This window comes from Mauremys reevesii, linkage group 3 (genome assembly GCF_016161935.1).
Source record: "Mauremys reevesii isolate NIE-2019 linkage group 3, ASM1616193v1, whole genome shotgun sequence".
In the NCBI taxonomy this organism is placed as follows: domain Eukaryota; kingdom Metazoa; phylum Chordata; order Testudines; family Geoemydidae; genus Mauremys; species Mauremys reevesii.
In genome coordinates, this window is record NC_052625.1 from 35,912,094 (window position 1) to 35,937,381 (window position 25,288).

At 39.6% G+C, this 25,288-nt stretch overlaps 1 protein-coding gene across 7 annotated transcripts in view; it reads left to right on the forward strand.

The window, feature by feature from the left end:
* EML4 (EMAP like 4) overlaps positions 1-25,288 on the forward strand; it is a 262,705-nt gene that overhangs the window by 195,786 nt on the left and 41,631 nt on the right. For all 7 annotated transcript variants that reach the window (XM_039529317.1, XM_039529314.1, XM_039529315.1 and 4 more), the window contains 8 exons: positions 605-728; positions 4,534-4,683; positions 6,233-6,302; positions 7,674-7,784; positions 12,843-12,938; positions 17,279-17,413; positions 17,631-17,766; positions 23,265-23,416. In XM_039529317.1, coding sequence (XP_039385251.1) covers positions 605-728; positions 4,534-4,683; positions 6,233-6,302; positions 7,674-7,784; positions 12,843-12,938; positions 17,279-17,413; positions 17,631-17,766; positions 23,265-23,416 — 974 coding nt within the window. The remainder of the gene's footprint in view (positions 1-604; positions 729-4,533; positions 4,684-6,232; positions 6,303-7,673; positions 7,785-12,842; positions 12,939-17,278; positions 17,414-17,630; positions 17,767-23,264; positions 23,417-25,288) is intronic.

Consider the following 25,288-nt stretch of genomic DNA (forward strand, 5'->3'; position numbering starts at 1 on the left):
TGAAAAATGGTCCTCAAAGAGGAGCTGTGAGGCTTAATTCATTGTCTGGTAAAGCATTCTGAGATCCGTTCATGAATACGTGCTATGGAAGTGCACATTATTTGTCACTGAGATATTTTCAGTAGAAGTGATAGTATTGTTAGGAAAAGTGATCGATTCATTTCTACTGAATGTTCAGATTACCAGAGTACTTGAGTGATTTTAATGATATCCACTTGACACACCTTTTTGTTGTTGTTGTTATCTATTTTAAGATGCTGATGTTTGGTAAATATTATTTATGATAATTCCAACTTCAGATTTTGAGATAACTTTGAAATTTAGGTTTCATCAGGTGTTTGTATAAAATGATACATGCACAGTTATCCAAAGAGTTACCACAAATGCATTTATGGTAGCAGTAACTGTGCATGTATAATTGTGTAAGTATAATTTCTGAATACACAAATTTTACTTGTCCTTTATCAAACTCACTCACATTTTGTAAGATAATCATAACACTGTAAATATATTCTTTGCATCTCTTATCTTAATATTGAGGTATTCATTAGAATTGAACACGGACAGTAAAATCATTGCAATTAATATTTTTTTGTTTCAACAGAGGGAGAGTATATTAAGATGTTCATGCGGGGTCGACCAATTACAATGTTCATTCCTTCTGATGTAGAAAACTATGATGACATTAGGACAGAATTGCCTCCTGAGAAGTTAAAACTGGAGTGGGTGTATCCTTATCTTGTGCATCACTAAATATTTGCTGCTGTTTTGTGATTTTTTTTCTTTAAAAATCTAATCTCATGTTTTTTCTTATAATTATGGAATTGGTTTAAATCAGAAAAAATAGTTTTCCTTGACAAAACAGTTTTTTAAGTTTACTCGCACTACAGAGTCATAAAGATAGACTTAATACATTTCCATGCACTGAGCAGACATATCATATACTCCTGTATTTATTTTTCTGTTGAAATTAATTACATCTTTATTTTAACTAGGGAAGAAAAGGAAATCTCAAAATTGTTGCATTAGAATATGATTTCCAAACAGCAAGATTTTGGTTTCAGACACATTCATGTACACTCTGTGTAATGGAACATTGTGAGACTTTATTTTCTCTTGGTTTTTAGGAGATTTTGATGCAGTGAAAGGTGCTGAGTAAAACCCCCAAACCTTCTACTATGTTAATCCACAAAGCAGGTAGAGAATCAGCCACAGAGTGCAAATTTCCCCACGTTTTGCATCATCAATGCTCTTGAACCCTCAAATGAAGGGATTCGCTTCTAGGGGCCAGTCTGCATTATGAAATGGTATTGTGTTTGTATTTGATTGTGAAGAATGAAGTTAGATGACATAATTCTGATCCCAATTTTACTTCAGTGTAGACTAGGACAGTTTATATGCAGCATCATGGAGTTAGTCTGTTGTGGGAAATGATGCTGAACGTGATTTGTCCTGATCTGCACTGACTCACCCGTAAAAGTTGTGGTCAGCATTGTGTCAGCTAATTTGATTCTTCTCCATTGGATTCACATTGGGTAGACAAACTCCTCGGACATACTTTCGTCCAATAATTGGTTGCTCTGCTGACACTGCCCAAACTGCCAATCATACTAGTGGCATTGATGATGTGAACGGTCATTCACGTCTGTCAGGTTGTCTGCCAGGGATCAAGATGAAAGGACCCTGTGTCCTAGTACTACTCCCTATAGACATTCTGTCATTAGATGTGTCATTTTAGCAAAGGAAATTAAACTGCTCGTTCTTTCCTTTTGTCCTGCTGCGTAATAGATAGCTTAAAGGCTGAGAATATCAGTGCTTTGGAAAGAAGCTGTGGAACCTACATCCACTGTAGCCCTGAGGTTATGAAGAGGGAGCAGTCCAGTCCAGGGAGAGAGAAAGACGCCATAGGGCAGGCAACCAAAGGAAGGGGCACCAGACTGGTTGAGAGCTAATCCCCAGATGAACCACAAAGAGGCACCCCAGCGGATGAATAGAGAAACCTGTACCAGCGCCTCTAAGAGGCAAAGCTTCCCCACTTGCAGGCACCAATTCTGTGTATAACAAAAAAGAAAACCATTGGCAAGGAGAGAGGGAACAGCATTAATGTTGGGAAAACACAGGAAAAATAACTCAGAAGTATGCAAACAATAAATAAACAGAGAGAGAGAGTGTGTGTATTTGGGGACAGTGTTCTTTGAATCAGTTTCCCACCTTGCTGAGAGAAAGTCCAATGTCTCTTTAACACACCACTCCTCTTTCCCTCCACTGTTTCATCTGCCAAAATTTCTAGCTTTCCACTGATAGCTTCTGCTGTGAAACGCCTATTTACACCATCAGGGTTCAAAGCTCAATCTGCTTGGTCCCTACTGTTGTTCTAGGTTGAACATTCAACGGTGTCAATCCAAATAAACCTTTAACATGCTACACATGGCAACAAATATCTACTCTTCCCCACAGAAACTGCATTTAGAACAGAACTCTTCATACTGTGGTAAAGAGTTAATGTTATGATTGGTCTGTCATGATCAATTCTGGAAGTTCGCTGCTAGTCACTTCCCTATTATTAGGATTTTCATTAATGCCATCAACAGACAACATTTCCCTTATCTGCTAATTTCCTTTCCCCATCTCTAGCTGTCTGGTGGGACAAAATACTATTGCTAGGAATGTTTGATATATTGTGGCAAAATAAATTTAATGGGTAAGGACATTTGTCTTTAGTTTTCATAATTTAACAACCTCATCTAAACGGTATCTAAACAGTATGCCTGTTCACTAGGAAGAGAGCTCAGGCTGTCAGTTGAAGACATCACCTCTCTCCTCCTAAGGTACAGCCACAGTTATTATCCAACCTAGCAGCCCTATGGTTTTATTTTAAAGGAGGGGCTGGTGGTAGAGCATTCTCTGAGCAGAATCTTTGACTTTGAATTTCACTTCCTGCCTGCCTAGTTGACCAGAGCCCATTTTTGGAGGCTTTCAGAGCAACACTGCAAGAGTCTCTTAAGGTACATCTACACTGCAATAAAAAAAATAGCAGTACCAAGTTTCAGAGACCGAGTCAATTCACTCAGGCACATGTGGCTTTGGCTGTGGGGCTAAAAATTTCAGTGTAGATATACAGGCTCGGACTGGAGCCCAGTCTCTGGGGCTATGTCTACACTACAGCTGGGATCAACACTCTGAGATCGATCCACTGGCGGTCGATTTAGCAGGTCTAATGAAGACCTGCCAAATCGACAGCAGATCGCTCTCCAGTCGGCCCCTGTACTCTACCCCCGACGAGAAGGTAGGATAAGTTGATGGGAGAGTTTCTGTCATCAACCCCCCATGGTGTAGACCCCACGGAAACTCAACCTACGGTACTTCGACTCCAGCTACGTTATTCATAGCTGGAGGTGTGTAGCATAGGTAGACCTACCATGGTAGTGTAGACATAGCCTGAGATTCACTCCTGAGTTTCCCAAGCCCGAACATCTACATGGCAATTTTTAGCCTCACACTCCAAGCCCTGACAGCCCGAGTCAGCTAGCTGTGGCTGTGCCATAGGTCTTTTATTACAGTGTATTCTCCATACTTTTCTGGGGGATACAGAGAAGTGAGAGGGTGCTGAGGTGGGAAGTTGTCATTGACGGCCAGGGTGATAGTGGGGAAGGTATTTTAGTAAATCTTTTTTTAAGGTTTTATAGATGTTATTTTATATTCTGGTAAAGTTAGTATTTTTAATTGTATGTAATTAGCCTACGGATTGAAACAGGAGCAGATAGAGTACATTAAATAAACATAACCTCCTTACACAGGACACCAAGCAGCTATATGGTAACTAGGTTTTAGTACTGCTGAACAAGGTTGGATTTGAAATTGGTAAAGGCTCTGTATCCCATTATCAGCACAGGTACCCACCTCTCCCGCCAATCTCCCATACCCCTTGACTTAATATGGATTGGGTAAATGTACCTGTCTAGCCCTATGTTGTTCTTTGGTCTTATTTTTTAATGACCTTTTTATATTTAAAGTTCCATTTCCCAAACGATTGAGCTGCTTTGCAGTATTTTGCCTTTTTCTGAGAAGCATTTGGAATTTTCACACACTTGTTTTAAGAGGCCCAGTGGAACTGATACACTTGTACTCTGGAATGCAAAAGTACAAAGTCTGCTGTCTGACGCAATTCTGTTGCTGTGAAACACGTTAAGGCGGTACAGTGAGTGCTCTTATTACCTAATGAAATTTCACATTTACACTTTATAAACTGACACTGTTTCATTCTTCATACTTCTGCGTATTTTTATGTATGCTTTCTTTTTCTGTTAATGGGCACAACTTACAGCATATTGGTTTCCTGAACTCTTTTGCATGTGCAATATTTTTTGTTAAAGCTACATATTAGTGCAAATGTAATGAGGATAATGTCTGGTTCAGAGGTTCACAGGGAAATTAAAAAGGAAAAGGTATTAACATTTGAGAACTCCATAGGGAAGCCTTTTTAAACTGATCCTCGTAAGCTATTTTATTAAAAACCTTGACTTTTTAAAAAAGATATGGGTATCGTGGAAGAGATTGTCGAGCCAATGTATACCTCCTTCCTACTGGAGAAATAGTATACTTCATAGCATCAGTAGTTGTATTATTTAACTATGAAGAGAGAACTCAGCGACACTACTTAGGTCATACAGACTGTGTTAAATGGTTGGTATATAACAACTGATTATAAATGCCTGCGTGTGTGTAAATATACCGTAATTTATTGTAATGCAACTTCATATTTATTTAATATCCTCAAACTGAAGAGGCATTTGTGGCTTTATTATTATTTTTGTCATCATTGTCATTTTTATTATTTTCCATCACAGCCCTGCTTGGAGGCCCTGATCAGAGCTCCACTGTATTAAGCACTGTACAAACACATGACAACAAGACAGTCTTGGATTTAAACAAAAAGTGATAGGAATACACAGACATGGGGGAGCAGTGTAGTAGAGGCAGGAATAGCAGCATAAACTAGCCAGGATAGTGGTCAAAGTGGTCATCAGCCCAGCCAAAGCCAGATGGGAGTGATTTGCAGACATTATGGCAAAGGTAGGTTTTAAGGAGGATTTACAAAAGTATGAAGTTGGGTAATGGCTTTGCAAACTTTGATAGGGAGTTATTCCTAAGGATTAATGCATAGCCTGGGAGTCAGCACAAAGATGCTCATGTGGAAAGCAGACAAGCAGACAGTCAAGGCCAGTATCATTAGCAGAGCAAAGGCAATGGTTGACTTTGATTAGATGTTCTATTGGAAAAGTAGCGTAGGTTTATCTGGTGGAAGGCCATAAAGGTGAGAAGAATGTTCGATGTGTTGGTGAAGTGGTCTTTCTGTCTGTACAAAATATGTTGTCGAGACCCTTATTGTTTTGTGACTTATTCACTGTAATCACTTCCTATGGCCTGGATGCCTCCAATCTTGCCCCCTTTACATTCAGTCAGGATATTGTGCTAGACTGATCTTCCTGATCCATCTTTCTGACCACATCAACCCTCTGTTTGCCTCCCTTGCCTCTGTTTGGCTCTCTCATCTTACTGATGTTACAGAGAAAGTGGATGAGAACTAAGTCAAAGATGACACCCAGATTATGGGCCTGAGATTCAGGCAGTGTGCTTTCAAATTACTGTATCTGGGGTGTTTTACACCTGCTAGAAAGCAGTATAACATGCACATGAACAAACCATGTCTTATACCAATTTATCCTTCTACACTAAGAATTTTCGCCAGTGTGACTTCATGGGTGGCTCATCACCAATGGCTGAAATATTTATAGATGAGCCCTCAGAGTCCTGACCCCGGTGGTCTTTTTTGGTTCATGGTTGCTCTATGCAAAATATATTATAATGGTCATAAATAGATCCAGATATTTGCCAAAGGAGGCTAAACTCTTTAGATAACAGAGACCTGAACTAGTATGACTCAAAATTTGTCAAGACTGTCTCATTGAAAGTCTGTGGGACTTATGATCCTAAGTTAAGTCATTTTTTTAAAAATAAAACTTAGGCTCCTAAGTCACTTAAGCACTTTAGAAAATTTTACCCTAAATCTTTTCTTTGCTCCTGTGTGCATATTTTGTGTGAAACTTCTGTTCACACAGATAAAAGGACTACAAAATGACATCTCACTTTGAAGAGCTGTGATGGCAAAAGCAGGGAATTAGAATGTGGAATATCCCTAACAAATATCTTCCATGTTGACATTATTTCTTAGCCTTGCAGTTCATCCAGACAAAATTAGGATTGCAACAGGACAGCTAGCTGGAGTGGATAAAGATGGAAGGGTGAGTAATAGAGCTGCTGAGGAATAGTTTCTTGTTTGAAAATCAGGATAAAACATACATAGTTCATTCTTTTCATCCCTCGATCCTCTATTTATGATTTTTGTGTGTGTTTTGTTTAGATATATATTTAATTTTCCTATTTTTAAGGTGACAGTGAATTCCTCTAGCATAAGAAAATGAACACAAATCAAATACACAACTGCACATTACAAAGAGCAGAAGTTTATAAAGCCTTTTTTCATGTGGTATGCATCACATATTTCTGCTTCTCTCTCCCACACAAATGTGGAATTTGCAATCAGCACAAAGAGGGCCATAGGACTTCAAAGCTTAGTCTAGTCAGTCTTCTCCACAAGGAAAGAGATTCTGACTCAAACTAGAGGCCCCCATGTACTCTTATGGCCTTGAGGAAAAGGAAACCTAACTTCATGAGCTATGCAAGCCTTGAGGGTTTGGCCAGCTGCGCAGCAAGTTCACCCAGCTGAGTGAGAGTACCCATAAACAGTCCTGCATATGGCTGTTAAACTGCTCTCTTGGAATTTAAACGATCAGTTCATCTTTACTAAGTTGATATCGCTAGTATGACATACAGTAGAATTTTATAATGAACATCTTTGCAATTCATCCCATTTTGCTGCAAAGAATAATTGTGATTTTATTGTTGGTATTGTTTACAGTTTTATGATTTCCATTGCACGGTTGTTGAAGTAATCCTTTTAGAATTGTTTTCTGTCAACATCATGATTTATTATCTTTTTGTGGTGAATACTGACTTTATTCTTAAGCCATACTAAGCCATTTCATCGTGGGCTGTGGCCTTGTCAAATATGTGAAATCAAGCAGGTTTGGGCCTGGATATCACTTGGATGGAACATCACCATGGAAAAAGCTGCAGCAGGAAGGGGGGTGTAGGTGATTCAGTACTCTAACCTGAATCAATTCTGAAGCATTAACCTGATTCGATGCTAGGATGCACTGCAACACTGTTGAATGTGCCATCTTTGGTATGAGATAAAAGTGTGTGTGTGTGTGTGTGTGTTGGCCAAATTTTGACTTGGGTATTTTACATTTTGCCTTGCATTTTAAATTGAACAATGCTACTCTGTTTCCATCCCAGAGGTGATAGGTAAAGCAGTCGCTGTACAGAAGTCTGTAAATCTTGCCTAGAATCCTTTGAGATTAAAGGTGCTATATAAATGTAAGGTGTTACTGTATAATTATTTATCTTCACTTCAGTCAATATTTACTTTACAGGTCAATAATTCGTGGTGTTGACATCAACAGAAGTCAGTATCTGCTTAATGTAAGATTAAATCTGCATGTGACATTTTAGCCTTCAGTAACAGTTTTTATCAAATTGCTTTTACTTAGTCTTTGCAGCCCCATGTTAGAGTATGGGACTCAGTGAGCCTGATGACACTGCAGGTTATTGGCCTCGGCACTTTCGAGCGTGGAGTGGGGTGTCTGGATTTTTCAAAAGCAGTAAGAAAAAAATTGCATTTTTTTAATAATTTACCATACTGTATATAAGTCAGACAGAAACACCTGTAAGTGTTATATGTACTGTGGTTTTCTAGCTGAACTACCTTGGGACTGAAGCATGTTTGGAAAGTTAAATGCATTGCATTAAAACCACTTAGGGCAATGAAAGTAGTTCTAGGAAAATCCCCAGGAAGTTACACATGTAAAATAGTGGCAGCAAAATAGCACAACCAATAAACAGTTTACAAGAAATATGTAGAATAGAAATTGAGAAGTCCGTACTGCATTTCTGTTTCAACACACGTTGAAAGATTTGTTTCTGTGAGGAAGTTCATGAAGATGAATCTTGGCAAGTTCTGATGCAAAGTATTAATTTTCTCCCTGCGTTGTACTAGAGTTTCATCCTAGTACAGGAAACAACAAAACCCTTGCTTGCACCTCTGTCCGCTTAAGAAATAATGTCTTATCAGCTCCTCTTAATGGCAAGCATAAAGGTTTTTAAAATAGACCAAATACAAGCAATCTTGTTATCTAGGCCATCAAAAGTTTGTGACCAGAAAAATTGTTAATAACTTTAAGCAAGCTGTTTCATCTTGTTAATTTTGACTATTATATAAAACAAATATAGATTTTGCTAAAATCATTTGTCCAGCCTGCCCTACATTTTTTTTAATGGAAAAAGTCTTATCAAATCTGCTGAATATGGATAAAATATTAAACTCTAGAATACCTTTTTCATTTCAAAATCATAATTGTGCTTCCCATAAGATTTGCCAAATATGCATACATTAATCATTAGTTTTCCTTAAGTACACCCACCCTGAAAAATTAGTCCAAAGCAGTGATTCTCAAATGGATATTGACCCCACTTGTTGAGAATCAAATACAGTGAATTCTGTGCCCTGTAGATGTGGAAACAAAGGGGAATAGAAGATGTTGCTGTCCTGCTCAATCTGGTATCTCCTCTCCCCATCCTTTCCCACTTTAACACCATCTCTATTCATGGAAGAGGAAGCCAGCTGCCATCACCTGAGAATAGAGTACAGTTGGGTTTGGGGGAGAAGTGCTATCCATAGGAGCTCCTCCTTCTTACCCCACAGCCGACTCTCTCACATTCCAGCCCACTGATCACCCCAGCACTCACATCAGGCCCCATATTTCTGCAAGCAGCCCATGGCAACCAGCCCCCACCCGTCAACAGTCCCTGACCTGCTCTACCTCCTCTCAACTAGTCTTCTGACCTAGTGCCCCATCTGTTTCCATCAGGTTTTCCCCATCCTCAGCAGTTGAAATCAGCTATGGTTTTTTGGCAATTGCACAATTCTTCGTGACTGCAAAAGACTGTGGAATGTGGATAATTCATGGCAAGAAGCCATGCCTAGGTTTTGTATCTTAGCTGGGAAAATTCTGATAAATACTGAACTAAAAGAATCAGCAACTCCCTGTTCCAAGTAATCTTTCATTCTCTCATCCCATACCTCTTCTTCTGGCAAAGGCCTGTGCAAAAATATAGACCTTTTGGCGTACCTTGCCAGGTCAGTGAGGGAAGTGACTTCTAGAGTCCTGTGTCAGGGTGGTTTCTCAGCTGTAGCCAGATCTAAACAAAGTTTGAAAGGGTTTCCAGTAATCAGAAATCCAGAAAATGGAAGAATTTCCGTGTCATAATCTTCTTCAAAGAGGGCATAGCAATAATATGCCAGATTATCAATATTACGAGGCAGTTACTTGAATAGAAGAAATAATAATTGATTGCTTGAGAGATGTTAGCACTTTGTCCTTGCTTAGGGAAGTACCGATTGTGTCTACCAATAAGAGAGCCAATGTCCCACCAGCAGGATGTTATTTCTCAAATTGCAGCCCAAAGCTTCCCAATCATTCCGCAGAACCTTACGGAGTGACTCTGGCTGAATCAAAGAAGCTAATCAGAGACGACTTTGTTTAGTTCATAAGAAACAATTCTGTATCAGGGCGAAACAAACACAATCTGACCTGTGAAGTGGATAGAACGTTCCTCATAGTGAGAAGCACTCCTGTGTGTGTGTGTGTGTGTGTGTGTGTGTGAGAGAGAGAGAAGGGGTAGCTCAAATTAATCAGATGGTCTACTAACCAGAATGTTTCTTTTAATCGGGACTTCCTAGACGATGATATGCTGGAGAAATGTGTTTCTTTGCTTCCATCATGGCTATGGCATAAGACTTCAAAATTCTTTGTCATGATTGATAAAAATCACAAAATACAGTTTTTGTCACCAGTGCTGTAGCTCTTCCAGCCTGTTTAATCTGTTGCAGATCATCTGAATACTTAAGTGAACTGCTAAAAAGGCAGGGAGGGAAGGTGTGTGTATGCACCACCACAAGAGTAGATGATGATAAAACATAATCATAAGATCACCCCAGGCTATTAAGATTTGCCCATCTGTTGTACAGTATTCTCCTCCAGAGATTTCAGAAATCTGATTGGTTCCCTTAATCTGAGAGTGGCACAATAAAATAGATTCTCTACCCCAAATGTGGTGCCTAACCTCAAAGTAAATGAAGTTCATGCTCTTACTCTGGCCAAGTATAATCTTTACTCCCCAAGTCACCCGTACTATACCTAAAATAAATTCCAGAGTGCAGCCAGCTTTTGTGTAAATCTGTAAACCACCTGTGACTTTTTTGTGGTTGTTAGAGGCCAGGACATCTTGAGTCAACCAAGAAGAGTCATTGGTCTCATGGACATAATTCACCCAGGATAATTAGCCTCAGTGATTCTAAGACTAAGTTGATTCCATGGTCAAATTTAGGAACTCAGCCTAGATACAGAGGGTGGGCTGTACACAGCTACTTAGTCCCATGTTTATCTTGTTCTATGACACTTACACTAGTTGGCCATGCTGAAACATACCCAATTTTGAGATGATGATCTGCGTTTAAGATTACATGCAGTAAGCACAGCCACTCCACCTCCCCAGCCAGCCTGTGCCTCAGGTTGGATTTAGTGTCTCTTTGGTAATTAGCCCAGATATCTCCTCAATATCTTTAGTATCACAGCAAGTTTTCAGTCATTCATTCCTTGTATTAAACTGCAGAAGCTGTTGTGGAAGGTCCCTGCCCCAACCAGTGGTCTGCATTCTGAGATAATTCCCCATTTGAAACCAGTGGGGCTGATATCCAATTCCAAACACCTAGTCTAGTCTTCATTGGTTTATTCTTTCATATCTACCATTGTCCATCATTACGGCAATTGAGGGACCTAGGGCTCCAAATTACTTCTTCCCTTCAGGCTTTTCATATTATCATCCAGTGGCAGCATTCTCAACTCTCACATCCATCATAATGTGGTTTTTAAATAAGCACACCTGCCAAAAGTGTGTATGCATAAGGACCTCCTGGTAGGGTCCCAAAGATGTCATCTCCTTTTATCCCCAGTTAAAAAAAAAAATCCCACAATTATGAAATTAAATAAATAAAACAGACTAAACTGGTGCTTAGTTATGCTACTAAAATTAATTATGTTTAAGCTATGCCCTCAAGAAGTGACAAAAAACTTTGCTGTTAAGAATAAATGTTCACCTGCCTCAGCATGTTGTTGAAACAAAGTAGTACAGTTTAAGACAATACCATTATTTCCTCCAACTCGTTATAGCATACAATTATAGCCCACAGAGCTGTAAAATGCTATTTCAGTGTCATACGTTCATAGTCTCTAAAAGGCCTCTCTTATACCTATAATAGGTTTCTCTCTTATTTTCTAAAAAGTAGAGAAAAATGCCATCAAAAAAAATCTTAGCAGAACAGTAAGGGCCAGCATCCATTTTTGTTAGTGCCATTTTGCAGCTGCAGTTTAGACCAATTAGGGCCATATTTTCAGGTTAGCCATAATCTAACAATAACATAATTTTAAAAAAATAATTTCATATCCCAAACATAGCTGTTATATGGTGCCTTATAGGGTCAATAAGCAGGAAATACCCTAGAGCCATATCATTCTACCCACTAATCCCACTAATCCCAATGAGAGCAGCGCATGTAACCAGAGCAAGAATAAGGCCTCTTAGTTTAGTTTTGTACACCTAGCATTCTGTTTCAAATTCACTTTTAACTGGAAATTGTACTGTCACCTGAAAATTGTCATAATCTGTTAGTGAATGTAGTTAGGACTCTAGGAAACACATTTAAAAGAAAAAGAAGGCCCCAAATCTGTTCACCAATGGGTACATAAATGCCTCATTTTTATGTGGTGCTACAATAATAACTCCCCCCAATGTTCATTTGTAAATACTGCATATTTTTGCCCCAAGAATCCTGGGCCTGTCTTTTAAAATTTGGCCCTAACTATGTTTATCGTTGATTCTTTTTATTCAGTAACTTCTTGTTGTGAAACTTTTACACTGTTTACAGTATGTAAAACTTAAATGCTAAGTTGCCTGCTACTGCAGAGGGAGAACAGACATTTAAATTTGATACTTAGACATGCTTTTACTTTGATAATGTAGTCTGTGCTTCAGTTTTCTTATCTGCAAAATGGAGCTTCTAACAGTAATTGCTGTGAGGTCTAAATGTATATATGGCTTTGAAAATATAAAACAAGATATATATGCTATGTGTTAATATTATTGTTACAATTAAAGAAATGAACCAAGAGAGTTACATGTTCCATATGAAACTGACAAGGAAAATATTTTTGAAATGGGAAGGGATGAGTGTGGTAGATGACAAAACATTTTGTATTTTATGCTTCCAACACAGTATTGCAAACAATAGGGTTAAAAAGGTATTGAAAGGTGGTGATGAGAGGGAGTTGACAATGCCTGCTTTCAAATTCTACCAGAATACCATCTAAAGTGTGGTTCATTTGTTTATTGGGAAATACTAAGCTGAGTTTAGATTTCTCAGTTCCAAGTATAAAGGAAAATATCCAACTATATTAAACTTTTGCTTATTCATATAGACATAGTATTTATTTGTGCATTCTAGTGATTTTGAAATATAGTACTGCTGTGTTTGGTTTTAAATCATACCTTATCCTATTTCAAAATGTGATATGACAGCACTGTCTGTGGCTTTCTTTTTAAAGGATTCAGGTTCTCATTTGTGTGTGATTGATGACTCTAACGAGCACATGTTGACTGTATGGGACTGGCAAAGGAAATCAAAGATAGCAGAGATAAAGGTAAATAGGACACTTTGCTTAAGCAAATATTCTGAGATATAATTTGTACAGCACATGTGCAGTTTATTCTCATGTGGCTTTCTATGTATGTATCTGGTGCACTGAGAGGCACAAATCCAAACAGCATCTTCTATCACCCCAGAAGCCCCAGTGTATAGTATAACTCCACCACACACTATTTGTTATTGGTTTTATATATGGGGATTTGAAAATTTGAAAAAAAAAATTTTTAAGGGTTTCAAGAATAAAGACAATTAAAAGCAAAGTGACTCCTTGGGGGGGAGAAACTTTTTTCATTAACATTTTTTCTCTTTGAAGTACCGGGAAGTTTAAGGGGCCAAAGGATAAATAAAATTTGCAGCTGGTTTTTGAAACTGGTCCTTCTAGGTTTAGCCAAAATCTACAAGCGGGAAGTCTTACTCTTACACTGTGAGCTGCCTGCTGTCTATCAGCAGCTTTCCCATCCTTTGGAAGCCGCGATCAGGGCCATGAACATAAGATACGGATAAGTGGTTTAGAGCTGACGCTATAGCAGCCAAAACTGACTACTGAGAGGGATTTTCTGGCTTCCGGTTCTCTGATATTTTGATTTTGCCATTTGTTTTCATGGAAACTAACGTTGTGTCATCAAGATACAGTTGTGTTTGAATATGTTACTTTCCTGATTCTGCTTTCACCTTTGTTTTATACTGCTCTAACTCCATTGGTCTTGGTGCAGTTTCTTCTGTTTTATACCAGAATCGGCCCTTAAGTTTTAAAATATTTACCATATGGCACTACAGTATTTTTCTCTTTTCTAACCCTTATTTCCTTCTGAAATGGGAATGAAAAGATAATCTCTAGTTTGAAGTTGCCGCCTGCCTGATGAGATGTACAATATTCACCTATTTATAGAGCTTAAGGTCAGAAAAGACCATTAAATCTTCTAGTCTGACTTCCTTTACATCACAGGCCATAAAATTTCGCCCTTTTACCCTGTATTGGGCCACAACTAGTGTTTGGCCGTAGCATATCTTCTGGAAAGACATCCAGTCTTGATATGAAAACAACAATAGTTGGAGAATCCATCACTTCTGTAGGTCAGTGGTTTTCCAGTACTGGGTCGCAGAATGTAAAGCACTGGGTCACGGCAGTTCTGGTCAGCACCGCCGACCGGGCCATTAAAAGTCCTGTTGGCGGTGCTGCCCAGCTAAGGCAGGCTAGTCTCTGCCTGTTCTGACACTGTGCTGTGCCCAGGAAGCAGCCAGAAGCAGGTCCAGCTCTGCACACTGCCTGAGCACCGGCTCTACACTCCGCTGCGCAGAGCCACTTGTGCGCCTCTGCCTCGGAGCCAGACCTGCTGCTGGCCACTTCTGAGGTGCACCACGGTCCGCGGTTGCAGGACAGGTGGGAAACCTGTCTCTGCACCCTGGCTGCACTGCTGATTGGGAGCCGCCGGAGATAAGCCCGTGCCTGAACTCCTCTTCCCCTGCCCCAGCCCTGAGCCACCCCTCAAACCTGGAGCCCCTTCCTGCACCCCAAGCCCTCATCGCTGGCCCCACCCCAGAGCCTGCACCCCCAGCCCAGAACCCTGACCACCTCCCGCACCCCTGCCCCAACCCAGAGTCCCCCCAAACCCAGAGCCCCCTCCTGCAGCCCAAACCCCTCATCCTCAGCCTGTTCCTAGATCTATAGCTTTGCATTTGGCTATATTAAATCACATTTTGTTTGAATGGGCCTAGCTTTCCAAGTGTTCCAGATCACTCTGTATGACTGCCCTTGTAACAGGGCAAGCTCCTCTCATTCCCTCACCAACAGTCTCTGGATGTCTGAGTTATTTGTTAACTCTGCCAAGACACCATCACAACCCCTGTGCACCATTTCTACCTACCCCCTGTCCTTCACTCCTCAGCCCTTTCTCCAGGGAGAGGAAGAGGAGACAATTTTGCCAGCTGAAGAATTTGTTTCCTCTGGGCTCTGCTAGCTCCCCCCCCCCCCCCGCCTCTTTCCTTTTGCATTTCCCTCCTGTGCTTTTTAACTGTCCTCCCAGCTAATGCTAGAGTTAGCTCCTTCAGCCCACAGTCTGATTAGGTTTACTCCATTCCTAAGTCAAGTCTTCTCTCGGGTGGGGGGCGGGGGGGGGGAAGCTAATCGGTGCTTAAGTGACCAGAGTGTTGGGGCAGCTGTTAGCTCTCAGGACTCTTTCACAGCCCTGTCCGTTGTGTCATCTGCAAATCTTATCACAGTGATTTTATATTTATTTCCAGACCATTGATGAAAATGTTGAATAGTGTCAGGCCTACTGCCGATCTTCGCAGAACGCCATTAGAAACACCCCCATTCAAAGATGGTTTCACACTGACAGCTATTATTTCCAGATATATCAATTAGCCTGGTTCTGAATCCATTAAACATAGGCTTTATTGATATTGTATGGTGCTAACTTTTAAACAGATTTAGGTTAAAACATTATTTTGCTCAGGACTGATGTCAGACTAACTGGCCTGTAGTTACCTAGGTCTTCCTTCTCTCCCTTTTTGAATATTGACACAACATTAGTAGCCTTCCTGTCTTCTGGAATTTCCCTGGTATTCCAAGATTTATTAAAAATTAACATCAGCAGTTTCAAGTGTTAGTTTAGAAAAACCTCTTTATATTTTATAAATGCTTTTGGTTTCTAAATTCTATAGTACTTCAGTCCTGGAATCTGGTATCTTGAGGGTTTTTTTTTTATTTGGATGATCATAATTATTTCTTGGAATGCAGGCAAGTTGTGCCCTAGAGTTTCCACTTGGAGCCTGATGCTGCAAGTTGCTGAACCACTTTAAACAGCCATTGGCTTTAGTGGGAGTTAAAGGTGTTCTGCATCACTCAGGAGGTGCTCTACACCTTTCAGGGTTGGGCCCTAAAATCTAATAGTTATATGGTCTAAAGTTTGTGTGTGCATACATGATTATGTACATACTTGTGTGGTTTCACATTTACAGTGGAATATCATTTAAGTTGCCACAGGTGTCCAACAAAAACCACTATCGTCTTCTAATGACATTGAATAAGAATTTATTAAATACATATGGGGATAGTTGGGATGTCTCATGGGTCCTTATTCAGCAAATCATTTAAGCATATGCTTAAGTCCCATTGAAGTCAATGCTTAAATGCACATACTTTAAGGTAAGCAAAGATGTGATTAAGTGCTTTGTTGAATCGGCACCAGAGATTGCCTTCTAAAGGTATTTTCTTGTACAGGTTTCACTGAACTTATTACTAGATAGCAGATGATTATTATCTAAAAAAAATGTAAAAAAAATGAATCTGTTGTAAAATATCTTATTAGTAAAATGAAAGTTTATTTTAAAATTAATAAAATAATACAATTCGCTTAGCTATTACTATTCAGTAAAGGCACATCCAACTTGTGAAAAGTCCCAATCTATTTATAGTGTCACAAAGGAGCTATCTTTATTATCTGTGAGTTTTATGTAGTTTTTTCAGAGCAGGGGGGAAGAACCAAAGAGAACTTTTACAGGATTTCAGAAAATGAGTGAACTTAAGCCAAGTGTATTATGATTGGCTGAGTTACCTCTATCATAAATCCATTATCCAAAACAATGAGATGCTCATATGTGTCTTGAAATCAGACAGCAGCAAGTTTTTGTTTATTTCATCCACAGGAGCAGCGCCAGAGTTTCCGGCGCCCTAGGCAGAATTCGGGGGGGCGGCATTTTGTGCGCTCCCCATGGGGCGCGCAAGAGCTGCCGGTTCCACTCCCATCGCGCCGCCAAAGAAGGACCCTCCGCCGAAATGCCGTAGGTGACAACGGCAGTCATTGAGCTGCTCAATTGCCTGCCGCTGTTTTCCGCGGCACGTTGGCAGAAGGTCCTTCTTCTGCAGCGCGACGGGAGTGGAACCAGAAGCTCCCGTGGGGAGCACACAAAATGCCGCCCCCCGAATCCTGGCGCCCTAGGCGACCGCCTAGGGTCGCCTAATGGAAACGCCGGCCCTGTTCATCCACAAAAAGTCTCTTGTATTTTTCCTGTTTTCTTTTGCAAAAGGCATTCTTAGGAGGGGCGGGGGGAAAGAATGCTATGCCAAAGGATCATTTCAGATTTAATAAAACCTCTTTCTGGCTAAAAATCTTATGAAATCTTTCAGAAATGTAAAAGACAACAGCAAGCTAATATATATTCTTATCCAAACAGATCTGTCTGTATGTTTTTATATGTATACATTTACACTCACAATATTCTATATACTCTTTTATCTATGTAAAACTGTGTGTGTGTGTGTAAAATAGTAAATTAATATTCATCTGAATAAATATAACATTAAGCTCATGGTTTCTTTTATTGTTTCTATAGACTACAAATGAAGTTGTGCTTGCTGTAGAATTCCATCCAACTGAGGCAAACACAATCATAACTTGTGGCAAATCTCACATCTTTTTTTGGACCTGGAGTGGCAATTCACTAGCAAGAAAGCAAGGGATTTTTGGGGTAAGAAATATTTTTGCACTAGGCCATATTCATAAATGAATACAATTGGAGTCAGTGGAGTTAGCTGCTCATGCCAGCTATGAATTTGGATCACTGTCCTTATTACACATGTTGGATGGAGAAATAAATTATGAAAACTAGGAACTATTTTTTACACATGTGGGTGTGCATGTGTCTGCACAATTATAATCTAATTTCTCTTGCTGTTCCATTTCAGAAATATGAAAAACCCAAATTTGTGCAATGTTTGGCATTTTTGGGGAATGGAGATGTGCTCACTGGAGACTCAGGTGGGATAATGCTTATATGGAGCAAAACTACTGTAGAATCCACACCAGGAAAAGGACCTAAAGGTACAGTACACTCACAGTTAATCTTACAGCATGGTGGTCTGCAGAAGACATACGTACAAAAGATTGTGTTAGGATGACAAATAGAAAAATAAACCTGTCCATAATATGTACAGTGCTTTCTCTTTTGAGTTTTGCAACAGTCATTACAATTGGGCTTGCTGTTTAAATTCCATGCCCTGTGGTATGCAGGAGGTCAGACTAGAAGATCATAATGGTCCCTTTTGGTCTATTAATCTGCTTTCTTTTTTATAAAATTGTATTGCTTGGTGTTAATTGGTTTGTCTCTTTTGTGTCAGTATGCATATGAAAATGCAATTTCACTCCCAGCTACTGCTAGAATCATTTGTTAAAGGCAGGGAGAAGTGTTCTGTTTTATCTGGGATTGCAGCCATAGAAATGTTTATAATCCTTACTAGAGTGGCAGAACTATAGAGGGGGATATGATAGCTTTACCAGAGGGTCAAACCCTTAGCAAGTGATAAGAATGATTGTCATCACATTGCACCATATGGAATGTGATCGAGAAATTCAGTGGTATAAATGCTCCAGTATGCAAGGGTGCCCAGCCTTTTGGACCCAAATGGCTAAATTGGCTATATGCCAAGACCCCAAGAGATGCTTGTAAATTGCTTATAAATTTGCATAATTTGTGTTAAAAGTATCTATATATGACAATACCATTCGTTTGTATTTGTATCTTCCTTGATAGGAGCCCAATCTTAGACAGTGCTGAGCTTCTACAACTCCCATTGACATGCCCATTGATTTTACACTTTGCTGGAGCTGTTCAGCACCTTGCAGGATTGGGGCCAAAATGAATAGAAATGATTTTGTTTGAATTTCCCAGCAATAAAAATGGTGCAGTTAATCAGACTTGTCCTCACCCTATAGTTTCAGGGAGGCTGCAGGCTCACTTTTTTAGTGCTCCATGGACTACATTTGGCTCTTGACACATGCTTTGTGAAACCTTTAAAGTCTCAAATGAATATCCATCATAAAGAAAGCTTATATTAAGAGGACTTGTATGTAATGAAAAAAGTGTAGTACAGAAGTGTAGGAGTTACCCAAATAATAATAGTTTCTAACTAAGCAGGTGCTCAAATCCTGACACTAAAATATACTTTAAATCCCATTTGATTTGGCATTTGGGTTGAACTTGTTTTTTAGGGTGAGCTTTTTGTTCAATTAAAATAAAAGAATTGCTACTAGACATATGCAAAACTGGCACTGTTGAGCCCTCAGGTAGCTTTTAAATTCAAGGATAATTATTTTACTTGGCAGCTATTTCAAACACTCTGTTTTCCTGGCATACCAGTTTAAGTCAGTCATGTAAGAAGCAAATCTTTAACTGCAAATCTATTTTTGTAGGTAAATCTAAATCTGTTTTTTTTTTTAAAAAAAAAACACTAATTGAAATGGAAAAATAATTAAGAAAATATTAAATGTTTAGTTCATTTTATAACGTCTGTGCAAATAACTTTTGCCATGATCATCTTAAAAAGTTTTTGCCCATGATGGCTGGAGTATTTCATACATGGGCTTAATTGCTGTTTTTTTGGGGGGGGGTTTTTAGTTCATGTACATGTTGGATTGGTGATGGGCTTTTACCTAGGACCCCCCTCATCCCCCCCCCACACACACACACACTTTGTTTTGTTTTGGTGGGGTGTGAAACCAGATTTTAAAAACCTGGTAAATTGCACCCTACAGACCGTTAAGTAAAGTTGATATCCTCTGCTTTTCTTAGTTTTTAAGAAAGTATTTGAAACTCTAGAACAGGGGTAGGTAACCTATGGCACGCGTGCCGAAGGCGGCACGCGAGCTGATTTTCCGCGGCTCTCACACTGCCCAGATCCTAGCCGCCGGTTGGGGGGGGCTCTGCATTTTAATTTAATTTTTAAAAGAAGCTTCTTAAACATTTTAAAAACCTTATTTACTTTACATACAATAATAGTTTAGTTATATATTATAGACTTAGAGAAAGAGACCTTCTAAAAATGTTAAAATGCATTACTGGCACGCGCAACCTTAAAATAGAGTGAATAAATGAAGACTCGGCACAGCACTTCTGAAAGGTTGCTGAACCCTGCTCTAGAAACTTGCCTTTTTATATTGCTTCATATAGCAGATGGCAATTCCCGTCTATTTGAGCATCTGTGCTCAAAATATAGTCTTTGAGTAAATATAATCGCACAGTAACTGTCAACTATATCCAAGACCATTTTTTCTTGTTTTTTGTATTTTGAAAACATTTTTGTGAGAAAAGTGTTCACATCGGTAATTGAAAGACTTCATAGCATTTTCGACTGCATCATAGGTCAAATTAATCAGGAAAAATCAACTAGGCCTACAAAGTTCCAAATACTTCTATATATCTGACACAGTCCCCTCTCGCAGACATCTAGAAAATGTACCCATTTTGCACTGACCCATATGTAACAATTTGAAATTGGCAGATATACTCTTTGTGCCTTGCCTAGCCTTCAGGCTAAGGGTTTATTTTAAGAAGTGCTCACATAAGAGTATGTTATACGTCTGTGCGTAAGGCAACAACATATAACAGCAAACATTTAAGAGAAACCTAATTCTTCAGAAGTGAATAAGGGTACGTTTACACTTACCGGGACGGTCGACGCGGCGAATTCGACTGCTCGGAGTTCGAACTATCGCGTCTGATCTAGACGCAATAGTTCGAACCCCGGAAGCGCTAGTTCGAACTCCGGTACTCCACCGCGGCAGGAGGAGTTGCCGGAGTCGACCTTGGAGCCGCGGAGTTCGCTTCCGCGGCGTCTGGACGGTAAGTAAGTCGAACTAGGGTAGTTCGAATTCAGCTACGTTATTCACGTAGCTGAATTCGCGTACCCTAGTTCGACCCCCGAGCTTAGTGTAGACCAGGGCTAACATTCTTCTGGAGGTTAGCATCTAGTGATTAGAGGATGGGACTAGAGATTGGGAGTTCTGGGTCTTATCCTAGCTGTGCCGCTGAGTGAACTTAAGTTACTCAGGTCAACATTTTCAAACTGGTGTGCCTAAAGTTAAAACTATATTTAGGAATATTTTCAAAAAGTGGTCTAAATAAAGTGGGAACTGTGGGTGACCAGCATCTCTGAAAATCAGCCCAACTTCATTTAGGTGTTTGATTTTAGGAATCAGAGTTTGAAAATGTTAACCTTTGTGCCTCATTTTCCCCCTTTTACAAAGTAATTCCTTACCTCCCACTGTACAGATAAGCATTATGCAATGCTACTAAACATTGGCCAAAATTTCCAAACTTAGGTGCTTGATGTTAGGCTCTTAATCTATCTATTTAGACACATAAATAGCAATGGCCTAATTTTCCAAGATGCCAAGCGCCAATAAATCCCGTGGGTGCTCAGTACCTTTGAAAATCAGTCCAATTTAGCAGGGTACTTATGCCCACTTCGCATGGCATATATCAGTATCAAAGTGGCTCTTGATTCAGTCTTTAGGTCGGCACTTTGGTTCACCCAGAAAGGATTTGGTGTTCCAGATATTCTGCTGAATCTGGTGCATGATCTTCATACCGGTACCAGTGAAAGAGTGCACGTAGGTCCACAGCTTTTGCCATGTTTCTGCCCAACCTCAGTTGTGCAGCAGGAATTCATTCTTGCCCCAGTACTATTCTGTTTAGCTGTCGATTGGATATTTGGATTTTCTGCCCCACATGTCAGAAACAAGATTAGTCAAGAAGTGTTCACCAACCAAAACTATGCTGACGATGCTGCTCTGATTTTGGAGAAGTCAGAAAATTTCAACTTGACCCACTAAGGTCTACAAGATGCCACCCACACTACAGGATTGTCTCATGCCAGAAGATCAGGGTCCAGAACCTTGGAGCTGGGCCACCAGAACTCACAGTGCAAGTGGGATCAAATACCGTGGAGAGCACTGATGAGTTCATCTATGTAGGCATCAAGCAGAGTTCAAACAGACACAGCAAACCAGATGTTCTTCGAGAATAGGTCTCACCGCCTCCTGCATGAAGTCCATGTCTTGCTTACAGACGCAAAAACATCTTTGTGGTGAGACAGAGTTCGGGATCTATCAAACCTGTGTACTACCTGTATTATCATATGGGTTGGAAACCTGAACACTCTTACAGGCAGACGTGGAGCAGCAGACACATTTCATGTGCACTGTCAGCACCAAATCCTGTGCATAAAGTGGTATGACTTTGTGCCAAATCTCATAAGCTCAGTGATTTGGCCTTCTTTCAGTCACTCATTATATTCAAAAGTGGCATTGCATGCTCTTTGGCCATGTCAGACAAAAACACCCAAGCACAATGGGTTCTCAAACTCTGCATCGATGCAAAAGGAGTGCATGCCCTGACCCTACCTGGCATCACCCACAGTGCTGCTCCAGAGATTTGTGGATTCATAGGATTGAGCCTGGCCTGTGAACTTCATTACACAATGCCTGGTGTTACACCGTCAACCGTGGTCACTCTGGCTAGTGCAATGGTCATTGGTAGGCTTAAGCATGTTTGATTATTTGATATGCAGGTTCCTAACTTTAAATGGAACTACTATTAAAGTTGGGCACATGCTTCAATAACTTACTGAACTGCGGCCTAAATGTGGACTTTGGAGCCTTACTTTAAGCAGCCCTTTTTCAAAAATCTCGGCCCCAATTCTGAACATTTTAACCATTATTATTACTTATTACTGTTGTCTCCCTAATTTAGTAAATTAGATAAAATTGCACATTAGAAAGTTATGAACTATAGCTACTAAAGTTAATTTATAAAGTAATCATACTACCATTTTTTGGTGAATTCTTAGCCTCTTCTGTTTGAAGAAGGCATGCAGGCACAGCTGGAAAATGAGAATTCTCCTCTTTTTTCTGCTTTCACTGTGCCTTTTTAACTATCCAGTCCTATTCATCCTACCTTCACCAGGATCTTAGGAGGTAGATCCTTTGCTTGGAGCACCTTTTGATTGAATTTCAAAATAGATCATAATTGATACATTGAAAGTTTTAGGTGAACCAACACCATTGGCAGTTTCATGTGTTCTGGAGACCTCACCATAATTGATTCACTTATTTTTGTCCTCATAAGACTACAGACAAGGATTCTTGAAGGGTCACGTTTGCCAAAAGAACTTAATTCTTTACATTAGCTGATAACACGATAAATTATTTCCCTCCCTAGTTCACAAAAGTAATGGTTAGAAGCGTCTCTTGCCCCTTTTGCGAAATGCTTTCCCTCAGACAGCAGCTAATTCAAAAAAATTTTAGTAACAAGCTCACAAAATAATCGTACAGGTGAGCAGATCTTTGTTTTATCTTCTAGTTTTCTGTAAGAAAACACTACCACCTTTTGTTTGTAATACTCACTGGAACAGCCTCAAACACCCAATAACATTTCTTATTGTACAGTGCCACTTAGTTCTTGTTCCAAAATGCAAAGTTTTGTGAAATCCAAACTGAAAAAAAAAATGAGTGGCATTCATTATATTTTTTCATGATTGTAGGTGTATATCAAATAAGTAGACAAATCAAAGCTCACGATGGCAGCGTGTTCACACTATGTCAAATGAGGAATGGAATGCTGCTAACTGGAGGTGGGAAAGACAGAAAAATCATTCTGTGGGATCATGATCTGAACCCTGAAAGGGAAATAGAGGTAAGAGAGGAAGCACGACCCCTCCCCCTTCTCCCCACTCTCACACACTTAAGTCAAGATACTGTACATAAGGAAAAAATCAGTAAATCATCAGAGTCTGGGATTACAGTATTTCATTACTTTTTTGCATTATTTTTGCTGTTTTCCATTTACAAATCTAGTAGTTAATTAATATAAATATAAATAAATAAAAAGAGATTAAGCCTCAATGTAGCTTTGTATTAACTATAAATGAGGCTCGGATACTACTCAGGAAAGGGATGATCAGAAATTTCCAGTTTCTTCTTCTCTGAGCCTTTCTTGGCTAGATTGTACTCATCCCTTTAACAAAAAAAATTGTTATTTAGCAACACCTATTTTCCAATATCCTCTCAACAAAATTCCCTCTTTGGAGAGAAAAATATGGTTCTGGTCAAAAGCAAAGTAACTGAGATGTAATCTCATCACATTTTCCTGTACGCTGTCGGATAGCTAATGTCCTTTACATTTGATAGATTGCTTACAGAATACACAAGAATATTTTGTACCTAAGAAATAATGATTGGTGTGAGGAGGTTGTTTTAACATCATAGTTACTTTAACAGTCATCTGCTTGATCACAATTATTTAACACCATTTCAAAGTATGGTATCTGTACACAATTTTGATACATAGCAAATCCAAGCAAATTGTGATTACTTCTCTAAAATAAAAATTGCACTTTGTGATATTTTTAAAACAGGTGTAACAGCCTGCCACTGGTACACGATAGTGACAAAGGTACAAGGAATAGTTTATCCCTTTTAGAAATTTGTTATAATACTACTTTGAATTGTATTTTCTATTTAACCAGTATCAGCTTATCACAGTGATGAATTCACAGCATTTTGGGAAACTAAATGTAGCAGTTAAGCAAATGAATCCCCACAATCTTTTTTTAAAGAACTTCCTTGAAGCTAATTAATAAGTGTATCTATTAAGTAAACACCAACTGAGAGAGAAATTTCTGTTACACTTGGTAAACAGTAATTTGAGCAATATTGATCATCATCTCCACATTCCCTTTGCTAATGTGCCATGAACTCTGTACATAGTAATTATTTTGTGTTGAAAAATCCTGCCAGTACCCTGAATAAATAACTTCCATAGTGATGATTATTTTACTTTTATAGCTTTTACTTTTTTTGTGCAGATTAATAATTAAACAGAAAAGGAGCACTCAGAATAGGACAAAATATAGTAAAATAGAACAGCATTGTATAATACAGTTTAAACATACAGTAAATAAAAATTATTATAGGCCAAAGTTGTTGCTGACAGAGCTCATGAATATCTATCAAAAGTTAATAAAATAAGGATGCATTTGCTAGAAACAACACAATTTTTCTGTCAGATTTCCAGCGTCTAGTGTTTAAAAATGCAAACATCAGATTCTGTGTGTATAATCCAGTGTGGACAACCTGCGGCCGCACGCAGCCCACCAAGGTAATCTGATTGCGAGCCGCAAGATACTTTGCTGACATTGACCCTCCGCAGGCACCGCCCTTCGGAGCTCCCAGTGACCGCAGTTCTCTGCTCCTGGCCAATGGGAGCTGTGGGGAGCTGTGGCAAGGGGCCACAGGGACGTGCTGGCTGCTGCTCCCCACAGCTCCCCTTGGCCGGGAACAGAGAACTGTGGCCACTGGGAGCTATGGGGGGCACTGCCTGCAGACGGTTAATGTCAGCAAAATGTCTTACGGCTCACAATCAGATTACCCTGATGGGATGCATGCGGGCCACAGGCCACAGGTTGCCCACCACTGGTATAATCTCTACCTGCATTAAGTCTTAAGGAGCTGCAGTAACATTTTCTAAAGCATCTAAGTCACCTCCGAGCCTAAGTCTCACTGGCTC